Source organism: Mytilus californianus, unplaced genomic scaffold (genome assembly GCF_021869535.1).
Source record: "Mytilus californianus isolate M0D057914Y unplaced genomic scaffold, xbMytCali1.0.p SCAF_4, whole genome shotgun sequence".
In the NCBI taxonomy this organism is placed as follows: Eukaryota; Metazoa; Mollusca; class Bivalvia; order Mytilida; family Mytilidae; genus Mytilus; species Mytilus californianus.
In genome coordinates this window covers 86,802,674-86,827,991 of record NW_026262690.1, presented here as the reverse complement: position 1 = coordinate 86,827,991, position 25,318 = coordinate 86,802,674, and the positions used below count along the sequence as shown (strand labels likewise).

Below are 25,318 nucleotides of genomic sequence, written 5' to 3'. Positions count from 1 at the left end.
CATCATTATTATGTTTTAAAACCAAGGGGATATGATGCTTTTATTAACAATATGCAAATGAAAAATTAAATTAAAGACATGACTTGTGTATACCTTCCAATAAATAATCAAAAAGATGTATCAATTTTCATGGAATCGGTAATTCATTTAGATTAAACCATTTCTACACTTGTCTGTGGTCAATTATCTTTCTTATCAACAATGCAAATAAATTGAGTAGCCTTAATGAGTGGTAAAAACAGGTCCTGGTATCTAAGAGTATTTTCTGTCATGTTTGACTCTAATCAACCATTCTTATTTTTAAACATTGTTTAGGATACTGCTAAAAATCATGAGTTTTTGTTTTACTTATGGGAACAAATTACCCAGAATGCTTTAGGTTCTTGAACAATGAAATCACAACCTAAAAGTACATGATGAATTTCTCTGAACAAAATCTCGTGTATTATTTTTTATATACTTTCCTGAAATAAACTTAAGAATACTGACAATCCTTCCAAACTTACATATGGTCCTGGCTGTGGTTTTTCTAGACCTCTGCTAGGAGATGTGTATCCTGGATCCCGGTCTAAATCTATTCCTATGCTGGTATAAGCTCGTCTGTAATTACATAGCAATTGATTAATATAAAAGATAAAATATCTAATCATAATCAGATGAATACAGACAATATAAAGTTTCAATTCAATTTTTCATTTTTATAACGTAATGTCTTAAATTCAATCTATATTAGATATAATTCAGTCCAATAAACAGATAAAGTTTATAAAAAGGTCTGTATGGTATATGTTTTTGCTAATTGTTGGAAGACTTTAAGGTGACCTATAATTGTTCATATCTTAGTGCTTTGGTCTTTATGGATAATTGTACCAATGGCATTCCCCCCCCCTCCCCCCCCCTCCACCAATATATCCATAGCTCTTTTTTTCATACAAGTTTTAATAGGTACAATGATTTCCTTGTTATCTCTACAGACTGAAAGATGGATGTTTATATGGCAGGCATACAACATGTACCGATATGCAAATCTGGATTAATCTACAGTAGTGGAGATGAATCTTCTTTTTTTTATAAATTTTTTCTTTCTAATAGTGTGCAATAACAAATGTTTTGAAATAACTTATGTATGCAAAAACAATTTATAATAATAAATGTAAAATTTAACGATTCAATCTCATTAATAAATACATATAACATTATCTTAAAAAATCATCTTATACATGTTATGTATGTGTTACATTACCAAGATATCTATAACCATAATTAAAAAGCAAAGTGTGTGAAGCATCTATAAATGTCAGTGGTTGAATGGTAAAGCTAAGCATTTAGTGTTGTTATAAGGACATTTATTTAATATTTTGTATAAAATTAGTTAAAAATTTTTTAGGTACATATTTTTATTAGTTTGGGAAAAAAAACTGTTAAAAAAATCTAGGTTGCAGCAGAAAGAATCCAGTCTAAACCAACTCTCTTTCAACTGGTCATAACAATTCATATTGTATCAAGAGCTGTTCAAAAAGTTTATATGTATAGAAAAAAATAGTTGTAAAGGCAAAACATATGACAATCGTAGATTTAATGGAGTTACAGAAAAGTATATTTGGTGTCAATTCTTGAAACATTGAAACAATCGTGAATTAAATAAAATAAAATTAAAATATATTCAAAATTGAACACCAGCTAGATTTTGGTTAACAAATAAGTAACCCAACATCAATATATTTTTAACCTGTTGAAACCTAAACCCTGTTTAAACTGAACAAACTATTCATTCCTAAAAGTGATATCAATTTAGACAGGTTTAACCATGTTATTTTTTTACAAAATGTATAAATCAATTACACATCAATCAAAGAAATATCTTTTCAAAATATCTGAGAACCAGAAAATTTATGTTGCATGGCCTAAAAGACCAAACTAAAAAAGACATCAAGCCATGAAATAAAAAAATGTCCTCATTTCTTGTGCATGCCAGCTTCCATAAAACATCTACATGAATATGAATGATACCTCCTTGGTTTAGGGATTTTAGAATACCTTCTGGATTTCTGTGGGGAGATGGGAGATGGTAAGGACTTCCATGTAGACGATGCTGCTGGGTTACCAATGTTAGATCTAAATAGTGATGATCCAACAGAACTTGTTAATTCTCCATTCACCCAGTCTGGAACTTTGTCCTTAAAAGATAACATCATATATGTATTATAAAGAACTGTTTTGAAAATATATATATTGTGCTGAAAACAAAATAATGCAGGTGAAACTAAGCTAAATCTAAGGTTAAGACACCTGAGAATAGCTGTTCCCCACCCACCCCCACCTCAAGAAATATTGATTTCAGTACCTTAAAAATGCTAGAGAGAAAAATAGCAAAACAAATGGTTTTTATTGTAAATTGAGTTGTCATTGAAAAACACACACACATTTGATTTTATTCATAGTTAAATAAACTTGAATGTATACATGTATATATATTCTGAGACCATAAACAAGTCTAAACTGAAAACAACGTTCAAACCTATGATTGTGTTGGATAAAAACCGCAATTTTTATATGTGTGCATGCAAAACAAATTTCTTGGTAGAGGGGTCTAAATACAGCACAAACAACATTTTCTAAAGACCAAAAAAGTGAAAAAGTATATTTTAACAAAACACATTTGACTAGCAGGTTGAACAACGGATGTTCTTAAACCCTGCTGACTGCCATGGCGATTGCCAAATAAACGGATCACTAGATGTAACAAAATGGATCTTCATTATTAATTTAATACAAAAAAGAAACAATAAACTTGCAGAAAAGATGGTATACTGCAAACATGAGGTGCAAAAATTTGTATACCATATCCGGATTTCGACAATTAATGTCTCTTCAGAAATGTTAGGAATCGAAATGGTATTTGGAAGGCCATATAATTTACCTCAATTTAGGATAGACTCTTGAATTTTGAAGAGTCGAAATAGGATGAACGGATCATATAAACCCGAAGGCAAATATAATACCAGCCCAAACGAAAACATATAAACAAGTCTAAATTGAAAACAACATTCAAACCTATGGTTGCGTTGGATAAAAACCGCAATTTTTATACGTGTGCATGCAAAACAAATTTCTTGGTAGAGGGGTCTAAATACAGCACAAACAACATTTTCCAAAAGACCAAAAAAGTGAAAAAGTATATTTTAACAAAACACATTTGACTAGTAGGTCGAACAACGGATGTTCTTAAACTCTGCTGACTGCCATGGCGATTGCCAAATAAATGGATTACCAGATGTAACAAAATGGATCTTCATTATTAATTTAATACCAAAAAGAAAACAATAAACTTGCGGAAAAGATGGTATACCGCATACATGAGCTGAGCAGGGCTTCCAAAAAATATTTGAGCCAGCCGGACATTTTATACCTTATCCCGATTTTAATCCCTTAAGACTAAGTCACAAAAGGCAATTATGGTTATCAGAATGCCATCCCAATGATTGACATTAGATTAAAAAAAAAAACGATATTAAACTTTACTTTGATGTGAATTTGATGTTCGGACGTAAACTGTTAAATTGGCAGTGCATAATTCGAAGTGTGCACATCAGCGTGCTCATAACTGCCTTAGACTCTTTATTTGTGCAAAATTACGTTGTCAAAAACTTTACTTTCGTTTTTAAAATCACATTTTCCTAATACCGGATGTTGACCTGACAATGGTAAAACATGGACCAGAAATGGATGCGTAAAATCCGTGTACGTTTACAAAGCACGACTGAGTGAAGAAGCTCTTTCCACGTTATTTCTTCAACAAAATACTTGAAATGAACGTTAGATACAGGTATCAATGATAATTTTATCATTTTTTAAGAAATGTAGGATGCATAATTAAATTTCCCTACTGCGCACATGTGTTCTAGTTCATACAACGTAGTTCTTGCAATTTTCATTTAAAACCTTTTTAAATTTTTCATCAAATCATGTTTATAAACGTATTTCTTATAATTTCAATCTTTTGGACTAAATCAATTAGATAGAAACCGCTGAAATGTAAGAAATTAACTTTGAATAGACCGATCAATTTATACGATGTCTGGTACTGGAAATAGTTTACCTGTCACCTGAACAGGTAGATTTCAGCTGTCCAACAACTAATTAGCCTTTATTAAAATTAGAAAGTATTGAAGTAGGGGTTGTTTTGATAGTAATTAATCATCATGTCACTTTTATGACCGGAAATGTGTGGCTGTTAAAGGCAAAAGTTTGGGTCAAAAAGATCGCGAATTATGCTAAAATGACCATCTCTTAAGAAAACCTTGACAACTAAAAAGTAGATGACCGTTTCATGCTTTGCCCAGCCGGACTTTTACCGGACATTACACAATTGTCCAGAATATATGACCGTTTTGGAAGCCTTGGAGCTGAGACCATATACATCTATAGTCTAAATATTTCCCTACTTCATTTAAATAAATGATGCCTGAAAACCCTGCTTTAAATACAAATGTAGTTGCACTTACATCTGTGTCATGAGAGGAGGAGGGTTCATCAAAGTAGATAGACTGAAAATATACAAACAAGTATGTTAATTAAGTTATATCATTATAACAATCTTTAAAAATTATTTGATTTATTTCAAAATTTCTCTGGAGCAACTGTTGTGTAAATGACCTTTTTAAATAATTGTGTGATTTTATTTTTATATTCATTTTTTTTTAAATATGAAGTTATCTCTTGAAAAGTTTATTGATAAAAAGTAATCTCTTGAAAAATATTTCAGCTTAACATGAAATGTGAAAGCAAACTATTATATCATTTCATGACATTCTCATTTTTTTTTGGTAAGGGCACACAATTCAATTGTCAAATTAGAAATGAAAAACTTGATACATGTCAAGGTCTGAAAATATATGTCTAATCATTTAAAAGTTGATATAAAGGGAAGGTTCCCTAAGGGCTTTCAGACATATGAAAGTACTTAAATAAATATCTACCATATAAGGTGGTAACGTTGGTAATTCACCATCCTGTGGTTTACTGGTAAATGGTCCTTCTAGTACTCCTCGTTTCAACATGTGTAACATTAATTGTGCATAAGCATTTCTGTTCTTTCTACAAAAAAAAAAGACACAAAAAAGATATTTACTCCATGTTCTTTTCTTTTTAATTTCAGGACAAGTAACATAATTAATGGTTCTGTCAATTCTAAAATTGTGGAAAATAATGTAAATGAAATATTTTGTACAATGCATATATCTCATACCAAATAGATATTCAAAAAGCCTGTAGTACCCCTTTTAATTTAATAACTTAAGGAGATATGACAAGATTTTTAATTTTTGTTCCAAAATTTTTCAATTTATACATAACTTCCCCAAAAAATACATTCATACCAGTAAAAGTGTCAAACAATTGTTAAAATGTGAATTTAAATGTATCTTTTTATCGAACTGAGCAATATGCAAATTTCTATCTACAGGTCACTCAGTGCGAGACTGCCAAGTCCCAAACTTAATTAGTCATAAGATGTTTTGTATATTGACTATGCTCTGATCTCCTCTCAAAAGAATAGACGCCAGAGCAACCTCAGGCTAACAACATACAAGTATTTTATAAACAATACATTGTTACAGTTTAAATTAAATGGCATATATACCTTCCTGTAATTCCTGTAACTGGTTCGCAAAGCTTCTTTATCCAGATGGCACACTTCTGTCGATCTAAAAAATTAAAATTAAGATTAAGGATATCTTTGTATTAATTTTATGCAGCTTGTAATTTTGAATTATATATCAGTTCTTCCTTTTCTGAAAAGTTTTATGGTAGTCTTTTACTTATCAAAAGTCAAATTTACAATGGATATAGTTTGAATATCAATTGTCTATTTGATTCTGAAAAAGTGAAATGACTATAATTTCAACAAAAAGTTGGTAACCAATTCTTCAATAAATCTATCCTTTTTAAAACTATGAAATGAACTTTTGACATGTTCCACACTTACAATAGATCTAGAATAATCCAATTGCAATTAAAAAAGCTTATATATAAATTAAATATGATCACTGTATCACTTAGAGAATAAAGTTAGATTAATAGTGTCATCCAATGACGTTTTCAGTTAAAAGTAATTTTTAGAAGTTAAAAAAAATCTTGCTAAGTGTCAATGTAACATTTGGAAATAATTTGAAGTTTATCTTTATAAAAGAATGTACAGGAAAATATAATGTATTAAAAAATTTACAGCAACCTGGTATCCTGACGCTAAAACCGAATGAGGAAAACACTTGGTTGGTGTTGTAAATGGGTTAAGGGCAACAGTTTTAAATGGCAATAAAGGATAATTTTGATTGAGGTTGGTGAACAATGAGAGGATATCCAAAAAATCTTGTTACAAACACCATGAACAATTCAAAGGGCAAAATAAATCAGGGACTTTCATAAACTAAGTTGGAAAACAAAAAGATGTTTGTGATTGTGTAAGAAAAAACTAACACACTCCCATCAACTTCCCTGTGATAGAACACACTCTATACTATTGGTGATTTTTCTTCAACTACAGAAATGTCTGAAGAGTAATTAAAGAAGACAGAAAGAAAACAAACATCTACACTTGATTTGATCATATACAAATGTATATTTAGCCTTTTACTGCTATACTAGACTATAACTTTAACGGTCCAGTACAACATCTGAATAGATCTTCATTCAAAGTTGCCATCAAAAAAATTAAAAAAAACATTATATTTCTTCCTTTTATTCACAAAAAGACTTTCTTATGCCAATGTACCTTCTTTCTAAATCATGAACGTGTTGCCTTTAAGTAATACTTGTGTGTTGATATTTAAAGTCTTAGGAGGTACAGTAAAAAAATGCCTATTAAATACTCCAATAATTAGATTTGAACATACTTGATGATAAGAATGGCTATTTAAATACTTAGTGTTGATCTGATTAAATTATCAGAGATCAATACAAAAATAAATCATTTATAAATTAAAGACCGATCTATATTAAAAATCAAATAGTTCAATGGTTTTAACATAGCTTTAAGACTGTGTCAACATGACAAAGTTATCTTTAACCTATATAGTAAATCAATGTTTAATTGGTTATTTTAAAGACTTATATATATATAGAATATTTTACCATCTTTGCTCCTGGTTATCAGATGTATGCTTTTCATGCTTGACTTTTTCGACTTATGATTTGAGAACTAATCTATTATTATTTTTCTGATTTGACATGTACAGATTAAGGATCTGGGTCAACATTAAAAAAAAAATATTATTAACGTTTTTTTGTTTTTGATTGCAAAGAACTTTCAATAAGAGACTGAGTGATTATGAAATAATAATAAATAAATAAATATAAAAACCAAATTTTAAACCAAAGAGTAGAAAATAAAACCAAATAAAACAAATCAACTAAAATTAAGGAATTATTTGAATCTGGAATAATTTTGAATTCTGGAAAATTGATAAGAAATGTATGTTGAAAACCAACCCAACTAAATAGGGTAAGCCATGTGTGCATGGCTAAAGGGGGTTAGTTAGTTCATACTGAAATATCAGTAAAAGTAAATTAACGTTAGCCATGCATACATGGCTAACCCCTTTTCAGTTGGGTTAGTTTTCATCATACATTTCTAATCAGTTTTCCAGAATTCAAAATTATTACAGATTCAAATAATTCCTTGTTTAAACAATATATACATTGTACCAAGCATACTTTACCTGAGCGTTTTTTGTCTCCTAATCAAATATGAAATTAAATCATCTTTGACTCTCATTTATTAAATAACAAAATCAAATATAACCAAATTTATCTGTAAATTAAATGTACTTAAATAATTATCCTCACAATACAAAAGTAGAAATGGAACAAATGTAAAATTTATTTCATTTATAAGTAAAAATAAGTAAAAAAAAAAGATGTGCTGTGAGTTATATTGATCATTTATGATATCCCTGCTATAAGGCCACTCTTAAAAAATTCTTTGTTTGATGTTGCCTACCCATTCCATAAAGGATTGGGTAGGTAGGTAGGGATTTAATTTTTTTTACCAATAACATAAGTTACATGTATTACACAAGAAAATGCATTAGAGCAGGAAAAAATCTTTGAAAATATTTTTGTAAACGATTTGTGTCATAAATTTTTTTGGGTAGACTGCTTTTTAGGTGGGTAGGTAGGCAACATCAAACAATTTCAATCTTATTTTTGGCCTTAGTATTTTGCAAATTGGAAAATGATGAGTGATGGATGCAAAATTGCATCACATGATGCTTGATACCAAATTGGTGTAGCTCTGAGAAAAAATGACTCAAATTTCAAGGGACACATGGACAGTGATAAAGCACTTAGCAGTATACAACCCTCCTCCTGAGAGGGGTATAAGTTTGTCCATGTCCTCTTGCACAAAAATCACATGTGTTTTGCTTTTCAAAGGATAGTTTATGTATGTATGTTTTTAAATAAATCCTACATCATTTAATACATGTACACAATATATTTGTAATTTCTATTCAATGTTAATATGTTAACTATATACATGTATATATATATCAGTAACTGTACTCTAATATAGTATGTGAAATTATGTTATAAATCATAAGTATCTTTTTCCACAACTGAAACAAGACAAAATTTTTCCTACTAGCATGGACTGGAGTGCTACATGTATGGCCATTGTAAGAATTTTCTAGTTTCCCATCCAACATTTTTCTTTTTTAAAAAGTAGGGATAGACATAAATATTTCAACTTCAAAAGATTCTGACAACAAAGTACTTTTTTACGTTTGAAAGCAACACATTTCCTTAAGACGACACAAATGTTAAAAAAAAATTAGTTTGGTGGAACATGATTGGCTGGCGGGATAAGAATCTAACAATTCAATAATACAAATTTTATTAAGAAACACAGTAAATAATTATAAAGGAACAATAAATAATGAGCAGGATTACCGTTAAAGACTGTTTTATTTATATTGAACAAAGGTATAGATACAATACTAGTGAGGAAAAGACAATGTACAAATAACAGCTTTGTCAATGATTATTTAGCTTATGGGAATACAGAAGTGTTAAAAATAAATTTTACTTTCAAAAGATAAATACTTTTGTTTCAGTCCTTCTCTGCAAAACCACAATTTTATCATATAAACATTGACGTTAGTCAATTGGAAAAAAAATTTCACACAGAAAAAAAAAAGTTCAAAATTTAACACATCAAGTTTTTTGCTTGTTGTTTGCTTAACCTCAAGTAAAAATTACTCATTTTAACGCCAATAGGAATTTTATACCAGAAATATTTCAAATTCCAAATCTTTATATGATGAATTCTGATACGATTTTCTAAGATTTTATTATATTTTTATTCTGATTTCAATGGCTGTTTATTATGCTATATAAAGTTATCAGGGTGCTTAACAAGTTTTTTTATCACAACATGCGGCCTATTAAATTTTCAAAACTTTTTGAAAAAAGAGTTTTGTTGTCAGGGAATTTTTTTTATCATTACTATTTTATTTGTACACAATCTTTTCCAGGCCAGTTAAAAAGGACTATGAGGTAGACATTTGAGACATATGAATGAATTTACCATCTCTAGTTGACTGGTCTGCTCAATATAAAGTGGAAATTACACATCATGTGGCATATACACAATGTATACATGTGTGTGAATTTAAACCTAAGGTATTTTCTGTCTACATGTAAATCTTAAGGGAATAATAAGCATGATAAGAGGCAGAAGAAGTTTACAGGTGTGAAAAACTCTTAAGTAGCAATACACAGTTAGAAAAAAACTTAAAATTGACACACTTAATTTTTCACCATCATCTTTCCCTTGCTTTCTTAGAATTTCTTAAATTGAATTGAAAAGTTTAACCGTAATAATATTTATTGGAAAACATTTCAATACAATAAGTTTTGGACCTATGGCACATACGGATGTGAAAAGTACAGACTGTCAAACAGAAAATGGCCTATAAAACCTGCAAAACACAATCTTGATGTTCATATAAACCCACTTTGAAGGCTATATTATTCTTCAGGTATCTAAAAATTAATTTTATAAATAGAAAAACAAAGGATATAGGGTATCCATCCATGACACAAAATCAGTACATGCACAGCAAATACACAAAAAGCAAAGGAACAGCTCTTTTATTGCAGTTCTTCATCTCAAATTCACAGTGAGGCTATGCACAATAACTTTCATATTTGAAAAATTCACTGGGTCCAAAATGTGAAACCAAACTCCTAACTGCTTCCTTTATATATTTTATTTATACACAAACCAAGTGCATGTCACCTGCTACATGTATGTTTGCATCATCTCTTTATGAATCACCAAGTCAAAAGGGGCAGGGCTGTGAAGAGGACACAATTGGTTAATTTACATATCATGTGACTGTTTTGGTGTCCTTAGATCTTGAAGAATGTGAAAACATGTTTCTAATTCTTGTGAGTTGAGACATGAACAGAAACCTTTTATCTATCAACAAAATTGTGATGGTGATGGGAAACATTTACAGTCAGATGTTCAACTTGATTGGACAGGAGTTGATCTCCATTATGAAAATTTAAAATTAAAAAAATGTGTTTTGCCCTTATTACACACTTAAATAAATGATACAAATGCAAATGCAGTAAATATCTAAATTCTACACATCATGTCTATCTCACAAGCCATAGCAAAAGAAAACTACTTGAAATGAAACAAACATTTAGTTTATAATCATGACAATTATAAAAAAAAACAATGCAAATTAAGAATACATTACTGCCAAAACATCTACATTAATTATATTACCTGTTTTATGTGGTAACTTCAATACATATGGCTTCATATCTGCCAAAACTTTGTCAAACTTCTGGTCCAAAGAAACATACACAGGATCTTCAGAAAATGCCATTTTTATGCTATAATACTTTTCACAAAGTTAACCTATTAAAAAGAAAATCATTTTTTAAATCCCACATGGATGACTGTGAAATTCTGCAATCATGCATTATTAAAATACAACTGATTATGGTATTTTAAAATTATACTATAAATTAATAACAAGAACTATCATGAGAACAGATGTATGTACAAAAATGTACATTTGAACATGTAAATTTGTTTCAACGAACATGAAAGATGCTGAAATATTTAGTAAAATAGAAATTTAAACAATGCATTTTACCAACATGTTTTTCTTCAATATGGAAGCTTAATTGTTATATCAAATTAGACTGATAAAACTGACTCTGGATACATGTAATTCTAGTTCTCTAGCTTCATTAAGTTTATAATCTAATTGGATGGATGGATTGATTTCTAGCGTCAAATGGCAAATATTTCATGCATATAAGGACAAGCATGTTGATGTGATATGAATATAAACCCTGCTACATGTATGTACTAGACAGACATGCCAAGCTTGATTACTTATGAGCTGGTTCACAAACTAACATTCACCTACCCAGGTATATTATTCTTGACTCAAAGCTGACCAATCTTTGCTGAGTTTGCTCTTACTCCCAAATGCATCATGTTTAGAAGTAAAGAAACAAATGCAAATTTTAAAGTGTTTGTGAAACAAACCCATAGTTATCCACTATTACCAGCACAATACCAGGAGGCAGTATATATATAAAATTGAGAATGGAAATGGGGAATATGTATATATATATATTTATAACATAAAAGTATTTTGCAATTGAAGTTCATATGTAAAGTAATTCACTTCTGGTCCTCCATAGACCTTATAGCTATTTGAAAATCTGTGACACTTGACCAGAGAATCTGCAACACTTGATGATTGACTTCATACAATGTACAACAATCACTTTTCATTTGTGGCTTCAAACATTTTCTTTTCCTGTTCTATTGTGACGTCAAAATTTACTGGAACCTTTGGGATGTCCAGTAATAGCAGAGAAATAACGATAAGGTGTATTGCCCAATAATTGGGAGTAATAGATACCTTTCAAATGCATGCAATTTCCTGTCCATTTTAATGTCTTGATGCATTATTACATCAAAGTAGGAGGCAATTGTTCAATAACATAAATTACACAGATTGAACACCAATCAACCTGTGTTACACATTCATAAAAAGGAACTCAACATTAGTAGCAGTGTTCTCCCCAGATATTTCATATAGCATCCTGGTAAACAGGGATATTTGAAATACCATCTTGTTTCTAAACATTATAGCATCACATCCGTAACACAATCTATAAGAAAATCAATTAAGATAGCATCACATTCAAGAAATGTAGCATCACATAACAATGATGCTAAAAGGCCCTGGGGAGAACACTGAGTAGCTTAGGTCACACTAACATTGATCAGATAGTATCTAGCTTAAGGTTACAATATCAAAGATCAGATTTTATAGTGCTAATTCTATATTTTTTTGAAAGATACTGGTAAGAATCACTAGGGACGTCAGAGTTTCAGGTTGTTATTTGGCCGAAGTCATAAAAATCATCTCAGAATCAAATATCCAGTCTTCACAATAGAATATTGAATCTAAAGGCCCGAAGCTGAATTTAAAGAATATTTAAGGGTTAGATTATATTGGCCTGTGGAGATTATTTTAACAGGCCCGACAGTTTTACAAGCCTGGGCTGATGGGCCTGTGGTTGACCGCAAAGACTAATATATCATATGATTATTGTACCTATTCTTGCAAGAAATGCAATGGTGATCTTACCTAAACATGCAGTGATAAATGGTTGCTTCAACTAAAATCTTAACGTTTTAGTGTGAGATATGCACAATGTATAACTAAACCTTAAAAACACAATAACAGACTCATAAACGTGATCAGGCATGTTGTGATTTTTTTATCAGTTTATTTTTGTTATTGTGAAGTATGATTAATGAAAATGCGACAGGTTTACCTAATGTTTGTTGATTATCAAATCTGTTGTTCGATGCAGGACTAGTTACTTATTTTGATATCATAGCAACGATTTTTTAAATAGAAGCTTGGTCAGTAACAAAACCGGATGTTTGAATTTTCAATTTTAGGCTGTGAATAAAGGAATCTTATTTCTATATACAATAAAGATAACTTTGAATGATAATGAAAACTAAGTAATTTAAAAAACAAATTATTGAAATTAGATCAATCACATTACAACCTAGATGATTACATTACATAAGCTAGAATATAGGTAAAGGAAATCACAACTCAAATAATAAATCTTTCTTTTTATCAAAGCTTGCATGAATTAACATCCGGTTTCATTTTAGGCCGGTTGGGCACCTGTCTCTCTGAGAGATGACGACTATTCGTCCGTTTACTTGTGACGACTTATTTAGATTTAATAATGTGTAAGTATATGCCTTTAAATGGTAAAAAGTTCTGTCATGTTCTTAATATATATCTTAACCCAAAATTGGTATCTTTTTAATTTTACCTCACAGATAATTTATCTCAAAATGAAAGTAAAATTACCTAAAATTTTTGCTACAATTATGTACTTTTTATACCATAAGGAGGGTAAATACCACACAGAAGAGGCGTTAATGTAATTGACTATTTATGGCACTGTACTCTTTCCTTTTGAATGTAAATAACACTAACTAATTGTTATGCGCCAGTTACCATCTCATGGTAAATTATTTACGGAGCGTCTTTTTACCACAGAACACCACAGAATATCACAGAACACCACAGAAAACCACAGAATACCACAGAACACCCAAAATATACCACAGAACTACACAAAATACAATAAAAACTACTAAAATCTACCACAGAACATTGAATTACTTTACAAAATGCAAAACTAATAATTCAGAATTATATTATTTTTTTATAATTCGGGCTACACTAATGATAGGACGATTGACCGGATTTCTTTAATGATCATAACTTTTTTTGTTATTTGGTAGATTTTTTTTTATATTTGGAGACCTTTGAAATGCTAAACTTTTATTTTATAAAAATCTTTTATTAAAGACAATTTATTGTAAACAAAAGTTTTTCTATAAAAAAAAATGATTTTCTATAAATAAATGTTTTTTTTCTATAAAAAAATGTTTTTTCTGTAAAAAAAATGCTTTTTTTTACAAAAAAAAAGTTTACATGATGAATTTTAGCGGCGCTAATTACACTAATAAGATTAAGTTTGTTCTCCCAATTCTGTTAATAAATTTCAAAATAATCAACTATTTACAAAATTGTCAATTGATTGAATTCTAATTGCCATCTGATTATGCAAGGTATAATTCAATTAAATGGTTTATTCCTCCTAAAATCTTGTATGTCATTTGTAAGAAATCCATGTAGGCAGTTGAATAAACAAGGGATTCATAGATTGTCAAAACATAATGCTAATTAACTTCAGGTAAATATCCATAAAACCTAATGACATGAATGAGTTAGTTTTCATCAATGTGCAGTTTGAAAATATTAATAGTAGAAAATATAAAAAAGTTCTAACAAAAGGCTTTGTCACAGCTACAAATCATATTAACATCTGTTAATAAAAACACTAATTTCTGTTTATCATCAAAAGACATAAAATCACTGTTAAAATGTGTTATTTCATCAAATAATTGTTGTCTAAAATCATCATATAAAGGCCACGATAAAATAACATGGGCTTCTTCTAAAATATTCTTACAACTATCACAGACTCGCTCCTCTAAAAGCATTTTTTTCAAATATCCCTTTTTCGATTCTTAGTGGTGTTACGCCACATCGAAATTTGACAAAAGAACTCCTTTGTTACCACCTTTACCAGATAAAGCTTTCTCTGACTCTAAATTGCATTGGCACTGTTCAACATATTTACTAAACATTTTAGACATAATAGTATTAACAAACTAATGTACTAGTTTGTGATGTCCATCTGAGTTGCCGCTAGTGTTGTCAGAAAACTTTTCCCTGGACCATGCTGGAGACAACTACCAACATGCCTCTATACAATGTAAGGCCCTGCATAAATTCTATACATAAATTGTAGAAGATACACACACATCAAAAGAAAAGTCCCAAATCATCAAATTTGAAATTTTTGACTATTATAAAGACACACTTATAATATTTTATTAGTCAACTAAAATAACACTCCAACAACAACTTCAAATATCTTTTTGAAAGTATTTGGTAGCCTTTAAAGGACTGCTTTATATATTATTCAATATTTAATAATATACATGTACTTATTGTAACAACTCTTAACATAAAATTAAACAAAAATGACAACTACAAAAACAATAAATTCTGGAATATACAAAATAGATTTAAGATATAATTACGTTATGCATCTAAGCATTCTAAAAAATGGAAGAAAAAAAGTAACAAGAAAAAAAATGTATTTTAAAAAAAAATAAATGTCAGAAATATATCCCAGAATTACAATTGTTGACTTGTGACTTTAAATATTTTTTGTATATTATGGTTTTTAATACTGGTAGGTGTTTTTGGTATAGACCCAATAATAGGCCAATTCAGTTGGGGGCGTAGCGATAGTGAGTCGGCCCTAAATAGAAAAATTAAATCTATTTGAATAATAAATGTCAAATTATAAAAAGAATTAACAATAACAATGATATAATGTCTGAAGTATTTATATTTCGAAGTTCTGTGGTATATTTTTGGTGTTCTGTGGTATTCTGTGGTGTTCTGTGGTAAAAAGACGCTCCCAATTATTTATGCTGCAACGGATACTTTGCATTATTCAATTTTATTGTTGAATCTCATTTTTTTGTTTGAGCCTATTAAGATGGCACTATTTTCAAATTTTCTGAGATTATAAGCCTGTCATACAAACAACAACAACATTCTTAATTATTACTAATAATGGGCCCACAAGGATTGTACAGATCACTATTGTTGGAATTGGTAAAAGTAAGCTCCAATTTGATTTTGAAAATTTTCTAGTGTGTCATTCAAGAGTGATCTGGTGATTGAACTTCGAACTGTCAGATTTAAGTAAATTTTTCACATGTCACACTAGCCGAAGTACATGTATCCATTGATCAAATGACTTTAAACTTTGTATTGTTATTGGGATTGTAAAAGTTACTTTTAGCTCCCTTTTTATTTTTGAAAATTTTCCTATTTATCATTTCTGAATTAATATTAGGTCAGTCAGGTTTTAGGCATTTTCTCATATCACATGTATCACTATCTGGCTCAATAGATATAAGAAGATGTGGTATGAGTGCCAACTAGACAACTCTCCATCCAAGTCAAAATTTATAAAAGTAAACCATTATAGGTCACAGTACGGTCTTCAACACAGAGCCTTGGCTCACACCGAAACAGTAAGCTATAAAGGACCCCAAAAATTAGTAGTGTAAAACCATTCAAACGGGAAAACCAACGGTCTAATCTATATAAAAAACGAGAAACACTTATGAACCACATCAACAAACGACAACTACGGAACATCAGATTCCTGACTTAGGACAGGTGCAAACAAATGCAAGTATGCTTCGATCATAAACCTTACCATTGTTAGGATTTGTAAAAGTATGCTTGGTTTCAATTTTGAAATTTTTCATATTTGCCTTTTTATAGTTATAGGAATTAAATAAAACCTACAAATTTTAACATGTCAAAGACATTTTTATTGTTCTAAGAATATCTTTGTGCAACATATTCTGCAGGGCATTTTTTACTGTCTTCTGCTTGAGTGACTTCAACAATATTTTATATGGTGTATCTTGCCCTCCTGGCCTATAAGCTTCCAATGCCTTTGTATACAAATTTCATAATTAACTCTATGATAGTGTAACTTGTTGATTTCAAGTGACATGAATTTGTGATCAGATCAGATTTCAAGAAGGAAGAACAACTTCCTAATTTATTGATTAGATATAGGAAGATGTGGTATGAGTGCCAATGAGACAACTCTCCATTCAAGTTACAATTTATAAAAGTAAACCATTATAGGTCAAGGTACGGCCTTCAACACGGAGCATAGGCTCACACCGAACAGCAAGCTATAAAGGGCCCCAAAAAATTACTAGTGTAAAACCATTCAAACGGAAAAACCAACGGTCTAATCTATATAAAAATGAGAAACGAGAAACACGTATGAACTTCATAAACAGACGACAACTACTGTAATCAGATTCCTGACTTAGGACAGGTGCAAACATTTGCAGCGGGATTAAACGTTTTAATGGTACCAAACCTTCTCCCTTTTCTGAAACAATAGTATAACATCACATTATATGTTGACATGATAGTGTTGGTTTATTTGAATAACCTTATGAATCTTGTTTTCTTGTCAGCAAATGTTTAGATATGACATAAATATTAAGATTTTGTGAAATTTCTACTTTAAATAACCTTATTGAGAGAACCATGAAGGTCATGATCGTCACCCTTTAAGAATCTAATAGTTACTATGTTACTCTGTAAGCAGATATACAAAATCTTGTGAAGTTTTCCTCTGTTTAAAACTTTTAAGGAATAACAAATATATTTTATTTTTCCAAATTGATTCAAATAGTGATTTAGTCAGGTAAACATTTTACTTAGTATTTTTAATCAGTACTACATCTGCTGAATGTATGAAATGTATTGTTCCCTTCAATATTCAACAAAGAGTTATAATATAATGCATACAAATTTGATTGGATGGATTAATTATTGATATTATTTTTGCAGGAATTTAGATCCGCTGACAGAAACTGTATCCTTCATACCTAGAACAACATGAAATTGATCTATCTCTTCTGTGTTTTTAAGCAAAAAAAATATTTGTACTACATATGTACATGTAGTTTTAGAAATAGGAAGGGCTCACAGAGCTTTTCTCCTGTTTTGTAGAGATTGTAGTTACATATAATTCCATTCTGTTGTATTTATATACATTTATTGATGGACATGAACATTGAATCGCCTGAGACACAGACCTTGAGGAGGACCATTCTGACCAAAATAAACTGGGACATTAACTGCAATTGCAATATAACTTTCTGCTCTCATTTGAAACAGGATACCAGGAGATAATATTAGTATACTATATGCTTAACTCACAAGTATATTTGTACACCAAGGGCCTGTATTGAAAACTAAATGCCTTTAGGTGCGATAGAGGTTCTAATTCGGTAAAAAGTTCTTCTGACCATAGAGTGATAAATGATTATTATGCAGTTTTTATACGACCGCAAAAATTAAAAATTTTTATACGACCGCAAAAATAAAAAAAATTTTTTGGTCGTATATTGGTATCACGTTGTCGTTGTCCGAAGACAGATGGTTTCAGGATAATAACTTTAGTATAAGTAAAGAGAAATCAATATAATTTTAACACAAGGTTTATAACCACTAAAGGAAGGTTGGGATTGATTTTGGGGGTTATGGTCCCAACTGTTTAGGAATTAGAGGCCAAAAAAGGGGCCCAAATAACCATTTTTGTAGTTTCCAGACAACAGCTTGTGTTAAAGTGTATGAATCTCTCTGAAATTATACCACAAACTTCTATGCAACAAAGGGATGGTTAGGATTGACTTTGGGGGGTTATGGCTCAAACCATTTAGTAATTAGGGGCAAAAAAAGGGGAAAAACAAGGGTTTTTCTGGATAAAGGACAATTGAGACAATTTAAAAGCAGTGTAAGGGAGGTAATCCAATTCAAATTAAAGAACACTGTTTGAATACCTCCCATACACTGCTTGTAAATTATGTATTAAGAAATGATGATTGTCTTGAGGTGATTAGCTGTCAATTTATTTTTAGCAGTTACTATTAATTAATATTAACTTTAGCCATGACTGTATGTCATTTTATATTTTAAAACTTTTATGATGTATTTAAATGGGTAATTTTGGTTGCAAACTACATTAGAAATTTGAATTGAGATACTGACCATATCTTTGAGGGAAAGAATTTTTTTGGGGAATAAGGGAAAGGGGGGAGGTGAAAAAATTGGAGGGGGGGTGGGGACAATTTTTCTCATTTCAGATTTCAGAAATTAAAAGAAAATTTCTTCAAATATTTTTTGGGGGGGTTAATATTCAACAGCATAGTGTATTGCACAAAAGCAAAAAACTGGGGTAAAATAAATTTTTTTTGGTAAGGGGGGGGGGGTCAATTCGCAACAGCATAGTGTATTGCACAAAAGCAATAAATTGAATATAAATTCAAATCATATAACCAATTTGAAGTTCTTTGACTACAGTTATTCTGTGTCAGAAACCTATTATGTGTCAAAAATTTAGTTGCAATCCAAATTCAGACCTGTATCAAGTGTGAATATTGTGTCCATTTTGGCCCAACTTTTCAGGGTTGGACATCTGCGGTCGTATCCAGCTGCGCTCAGCGCAGCAATTTATTATACAATTCAAAAGTGTACAAAAAATTTAAAATAAAAAATTTACAAAACTTAGAATTCAATATTATTATGTATCTTGTATCAATATCTTTATTGGAAAAAGGCATTAGTTGAATATATATATTATTACATATACAGATTTATAACCATCATAGTCCTTACATGTAATAGATACTTATAAGTGAAATTTTGTTGTTCTGTTATTTATTTCAAGTTAGTTGTCATCATGGTCATTACTAGAAACAAAATCTTTTCCTGTATTTTTTATAACACAACAGAAAACATATTACTTCTTTGACCACTGACCAGAATGATTGTATTGCAATGTTATTAGGTAAACAAGCACAAAATTATGGATGGTCTTAAAAGTTCATGAATGTGAAATTGATGTTTATGGTGTCACTGAGTTGTTACTACATGTATTTATCTTTTTTTATGCCCCCCACAGAGGGGGCATTAAGTGTTACCCTTGTTTTTTATTCCTTGACACTGTCAGTATGGCTTGCCATTTTATATGCAGTATCTTGCTCACTGGCCAGAGTACTTCCAAGTGGCAGAATCTCCGGCTGGACAAATAATGGGATACAGTAAGACTAAGTATATTTACTCATACCTTACCCACTGGCCATTTCAAAGTAGTTGAAACCTCAGACAAATACAATAATGGGATACAGTAACTTGTCAGCAAGAACTTTCACTTATTCCTTACGCACTGGCTAGAGTACATGTATAATTTTTACACGTAGCTGATTCTCCAGCTAAACAAACAATTGGAATAGTAAGAACTTTCAATAGCACGACTTATACCTTAACTCACTGACCAAAGTACATGTGTAATACTTTAAATGGCTAAGTATTTGGACGAACAAATGTAAATGAAATGCACTAAGAACATTTTCTCATACTATATCCACTTTATAGAGTTAATTTTCATGATGAATAATAATTTTAACTTGCTTAATCTAGCCTGACAAACAATAGGAAGCAGTAAATATATTTTCAATACCTTGCTCACAGGCCAAAGTATTTCCAAGTAACTGAATCTGTGGCTGGACAAATAAAAGGACATAATAACATCTATTTATAGTTTTAAGACTATATATTGACCTCTAAAAGTTTGTTTTTTTGTGTCGTTTGGTTGCTGACTCACTGACATATACCCCACATCTCCTTTTATTCATAGACAATGTTTATATTAATTCATACCATGCTTAGTAGCCAAAAGGCCAGAGTATTTTCAATGTATTTTTTTAAAGCATGAAGCTTTTAAAATCTCTCATAGATATAGGAAGATGTGGTATGAGTGCCAATGAGACAACTCTCCGTCCAAGTTACAATTTATAAAAGTAAACCATTATAGGTCAAGGTACGGCCTTCAACACGGAGCATTGGCTCACACCAAACAGCAAGCTATAAAGGGCCCCAAAAAATTACTAGTGTAAAACCATTCAAACGGAAAATCCAACGGTCTAATCTATATAAAACGAGAAACGAGAAACACGTATGAACTTCATAAACAGACGACAACTACATATTTACTAAGAATGAAGCACATTCATTTATTAAGAAGTAGTAGATGTATATAAGAATATGACCTACATTGTATCTCAGGTTGTATATGTAATTAGTTGCTTCTGTTATTGAGGATCAAGTAAAATATATGATTTGTTCCATTTTCAGTAATGGGTAAAGCAGAGGGGTCAGCTGATTTATGGCATGGTCATGTAACTGCGTTATCAGTGGCACCAGAATATAGACGGCTTGGTCTTGCAGCTAAATTGATGAATATCTTGGAGGAAATTTCTGAAAAGTAGGTAGAATTTCATGTGTTTTCTTTTAGTTAAGACATCAGAGTTAAATCTGGTTGAAAAAAAAAAAAAACTGTGTAGGGAATTTGAGGTACATATGCACTCAAAATTGCAAATCAAAAAGATTATTATTGAAGACCTACAAACATATCAAACTCTTTAGCCTTATTATACTTGCTATCAATAAAGGAAGACATGCTTTTCTGAAACTGAAACATTGATCTGGGCCATTCTGAAGTTGGTACATATTTGTATTTTGTATGTTTATACACTTAGCTTCATGATTTGTGCATTCTAGACTAGTTTTTTGAATGTTTGTCATATTGAATATATGCAGTAGGCAAAAAGGTTGATATTTGTTCTTGTGTTTATGCCACAAGATTTTACCTGTATTTGCAAGATGTCTTTAAGCTTTATTCTTTGTGTCACCAATTTACTAGCTGCCATCTTATTATTATAATAGACTTCCCTGACCAGTGATTGATACTGATGAGTTTATCTATGTGTATATAAAAAGTTACATTCCAGAAAAAAAACAATTGTGTAATTTACACTCAACAAAAAATATATTTGAAGAAAATTACTTTATACTCAAGGAAAGAAAGAAGGCAGGGTTATTATTTTAAAAGAAAAGAATTAAATATAGACATGACCAAATCTTTATAAATTACAATCATTTTAAATGTAAGATATTTTGTGACAGGGGCTACAGGATCTGACTCCATGAAAGGTAGTCGCCGACCAGGGGGATTTTTGATGACCTTGACTACCCATGAGGGTCTTGCACAGTCGGATGAAATGTAGTAACATTTGTAAGTAGAAATGCTAGTATAGGAAGCTATCTTACAGTAAATTTGTATTTAAATTTTCAGAAAACGATGTTTCTTTGTGGATTTATTTGTAAGAGTTTCAAACAAAGTTGCCGTAGACATGTACAACAAGCTAGGATATACAGTTTATAGAACAGTACTTGAATATTACTCAGGAGAAGTGGATGAAGACGCTTATGGTAAGAAGTTGTTCCTAAATAATTCATGTATTCATGTATTTACATTTGTTCATATTTTATAGGCCAAGATAAATTATGTTTGGTTTAAATTATATTTAACCAAGGACTTTGTTGACCTTGCTGTCCTGTGTGGTGGCTTAGCTTGTATACATGGTTGTTTGCTTGAGCATCCAAGTTATCTTAAAATAATCTAAACTTCATGTCTTTTCCTTGCTTTATTTTTTCATGGGGACTGAATTGATAAATCATATAGCAATACAATTTCATCTTCTCACTGTTGGACTTACCATGGCCAAAAATGATGAGTCCCTGGACTTAGTCTTCAAAATGCCTTAGTGAGAACCCTGGAAGATACAGGGAAGGAGAAGAAGCCTAATGATTTTGGGTTCAGTTCAATGTCACTGTTGCAGCAAATAGAACAACAAATTAAAGTTGGTTTTCAGATGGTAACTTTAGTTCTAAGTGTTTTATAATAAAACTTGTATAGATAGAAGATATACAGAAGGGGAAGAATTTTATTGATTTTCAGGTTCAAAGGTCAAGGTTATTGCTGCTATAAATAGACTGAAATAAAAGAAAAGTAAACTGTAATTATACGACCGCAAAAAAATTTTGAGGTCGTATATTGGTATGACGTTGGCGTCGGCGTCGTCGTCCGGCGTCGTCGTCCGAATACACAATGGTTTTCGCACTCTAACTTTAGTTTAAGTGAATGGATCTCTATGAAATTTTACCATAAGGTTCAATACCACAATAGGAAGGTGGGGGTTATGGTACCAACAGTTAAGGAATTAGGGGCCAAAAAGGGGCCGAAAATAAGCATTTTTGTAACTTCCAGACATAACTTGTGTGTTAGCATATGGATCTCTTTGACATTGTACCACAAGATTCCATATCACAAAGGGTCAATGCTGGGATTGATTTTTGGGTTAATTGCCTCAAAATTTTAGGAATAAGGGGCCAAAAGGGGGCAAAAAACAAGCATTTTTCTAGTTTCATGACAATAACTTGTGTGTAAGTGTATGGATCTTTCTGAAATTTTACTACAAGGTTCCATTTCACAAAGGGAAAGCTGGAATTGAGTGTTGTGGTAATTGCCCAAAACGTTTAGTAATAAGGGGCCTAAAAAGGGGTTTAAAATAAGCATTTTTTAGTTTCTAGACAATAACTTGTGTTCAAGTGTATGGATCTCTCTAAAATTGTATTACAAGGTACCATACCACAAAGGCAAGGCTGTTATTGAGCTTGGTTTGGGGGGAAAGGGGGGTGGGGGTGATGAATCATAAGGGGGGCGGGGGTCAAAAAAGGGGTAATTTTTTTTTTTCCTTTTTTTTTTGTTTAAAATTTACATTTTAAGTTAGTTATTTTTTATCACGAAGAGAAAGTAGGAATTGAGTTTTGGGGTTAATTGCTCAAACATTTATGAATAAGGGGCCAAATATTGGTCGAAAATAAGGATTTTTTTAGTTTGCAACAAAAACTTGTGTTCAAGTGTATGGATCTCTGTGAAATTGTATTGCAATGTACCATACCACAAATTGAAGGTTGTGATTGAGGTGGGGGATGATGAATCAAAAGGGGGTTGAAAAAATGTGTGAGGGGTAGGATTTTTTTTTTTTCCTTTTTTTTTCTTTAAAATTTTCCATTTAAAGATGGTTGTTTCAGATTTATATATGAAAGAAAATAATAATGATACGGTTATATATCATGAGGAATTGAAATTTAAAATTATGTATATTGGAAATTTAGGTTACATTGGAAAGTAATAATTGGCTTTGGGGGCGGGGTTATGGCTCTAATGTTTAAGGAATAAGGGGAAAAAAGGTTAAAAAACAATGGTTTCCATTTTAATAGACAAATAATTGAGTAAAGAACATTATTTAAAGCAGTGTAAGGTTGGTAATTCAAACTCATTTAAATATCTCATCTACACTGCTTTTAAATTATGTAAATTGGAAATTTGCCAATAACTTTATTGTTAATAAATGCATTAGAAATTTGCCAACAATTTTAGTGTAATAAACTTCATTGGAAATTTGCCAATATAAAATTTTGCTGATGAAGGTTTTTTGTTTACCTTTAGCCTTGACTATGAAGTCATTTTCTATTTTTATAGCCTTATGATGTAGTTGAATTATTTAATACTTTTATGATGTGTTTAAATGGGGTTTTATCATGTTTATGGTTGCAAATTTATTGTTTTAGTATAATAAACTCCATTTAAAATTTGCCAATAAAAAAAATTTTTGTTTATTTTTAGCTATGATTATGATGTCATTTTCTATTTTACTTTTATGGTTGCAAAGAAATTTTTATTTTTAGATATTACTGTTAAATGATGCTGATTAAGGTTTTTGCTATGTTTAGCCATGACTATGATGTCATTTTCTATTTCAATATCTGTTATGATGTATTTAAATGGGCTTTTATGGTTACAAAGGAATTTTATTTTTAGATATTACGATAAAATGTTGCTGATGCTGATTAAGGATTTTGTTTATTTTTAGCCATGACTATGATGTCATTTTCTATTTTAATACCTTTATGATGTAATTTCCATTTTTAGATATTACTGTTAAATGATGCTGATTAAGGGTTTTTTGCTATGTTTAGCCATGACTATGATGTCATTTTCTATTTTAATATCTTTATGATGTATTTAAATGGGCTTTTATGGTTACAAAGGAATTTTATTTTTAGATATTACTTTAAATGTTGCTGATTAAGGATTTTTGTTTATTTTTAGCCATGACTATGATGTCACTTTCTATTTTAATACCTTTATGATGTATTTAAATGGGCTCCCATGTATTTAGATTTTTGATTATTTATACATGTTACCAAATTGGTCCACATTGAACAAAAACGGTCCAAATTTCAACTTTATTACATTACATCAAACATTGAATTCTACATATTCTTTGATATATTGAAATTAACAAACAATTTAGTTTATGGATATTCCACCATAATAGGTAATTAAATTTTTTCCAGTTCTTACACCACATTCATCCTGTGTCAGAAACCTATGCTGTGTCAAATATTTAATGACAATCCAAAGTCATAGCTGTATCAAGCTTGAATTTTGTGTCCATACTTGCCCCAACTGTTCAGGGTTCGACCTCTGCGGTCGTATCAAGCTGCGCCCCAGCGAAGCATTTTATTTTTATTTCGTGGTGATGTTTTGAGTAACTCTTGTTGGATTGTAATAG

General features: G+C 30.6%; 2 protein-coding genes across 7 annotated transcripts in view; one reads left to right on the top strand and one right to left on the bottom strand.

The window, feature by feature from the left end:
- LOC127738804 (centrosomal protein of 112 kDa-like) overlaps positions 1-13,002 on the bottom strand; it is a 38,036-nt gene extending 25,034 nt beyond the window's left edge. For 2 of the 6 annotated variants that reach the window (XM_052250179.1, XM_052250184.1), the window contains exons 1-8: positions 12,886-13,002; positions 10,802-10,936; positions 7,719-7,736; positions 5,642-5,705; positions 4,980-5,097; positions 4,506-4,547; positions 2,011-2,177; positions 507-600 (exon numbers count right to left, since the gene is read on the bottom strand). In XM_052250179.1, the coding sequence (XP_052106139.1) occupies positions 507-600; positions 2,011-2,177; positions 4,506-4,547; positions 4,980-5,097; positions 5,642-5,705; positions 7,719-7,736; positions 10,802-10,904 (606 nt within the window). In that variant the 5' untranslated portion in view covers positions 10,905-10,936; positions 12,886-13,002. The remainder of the gene's footprint in view (positions 1-506; positions 601-2,010; positions 2,178-4,505; positions 4,548-4,979; positions 5,098-5,641; positions 5,706-7,718; positions 7,737-10,801; positions 10,937-12,885) is intronic. The other 4 variants (XM_052250181.1, XM_052250185.1, XM_052250180.1 and 1 more) reach the window with 3 other exon arrangements.
- A 216-nt stretch (positions 13,003-13,218) lies between these two features.
- Positions 13,219-25,318, top strand: part of LOC127738833 (N-alpha-acetyltransferase 20-like) — a 44,488-nt gene continuing 32,388 nt past the window's right edge. The window contains exons 1-5 of the mRNA XM_052250236.1: positions 13,219-13,321; positions 17,622-17,646; positions 19,786-19,876; positions 20,970-21,099; positions 21,970-22,106. Coding sequence (XP_052106196.1) covers positions 13,269-13,321; positions 17,622-17,646; positions 19,786-19,876; positions 20,970-21,099; positions 21,970-22,106 — 436 coding nt within the window. The 5' untranslated portion in view covers positions 13,219-13,268. The remainder of the gene's footprint in view (positions 13,322-17,621; positions 17,647-19,785; positions 19,877-20,969; positions 21,100-21,969; positions 22,107-25,318) is intronic.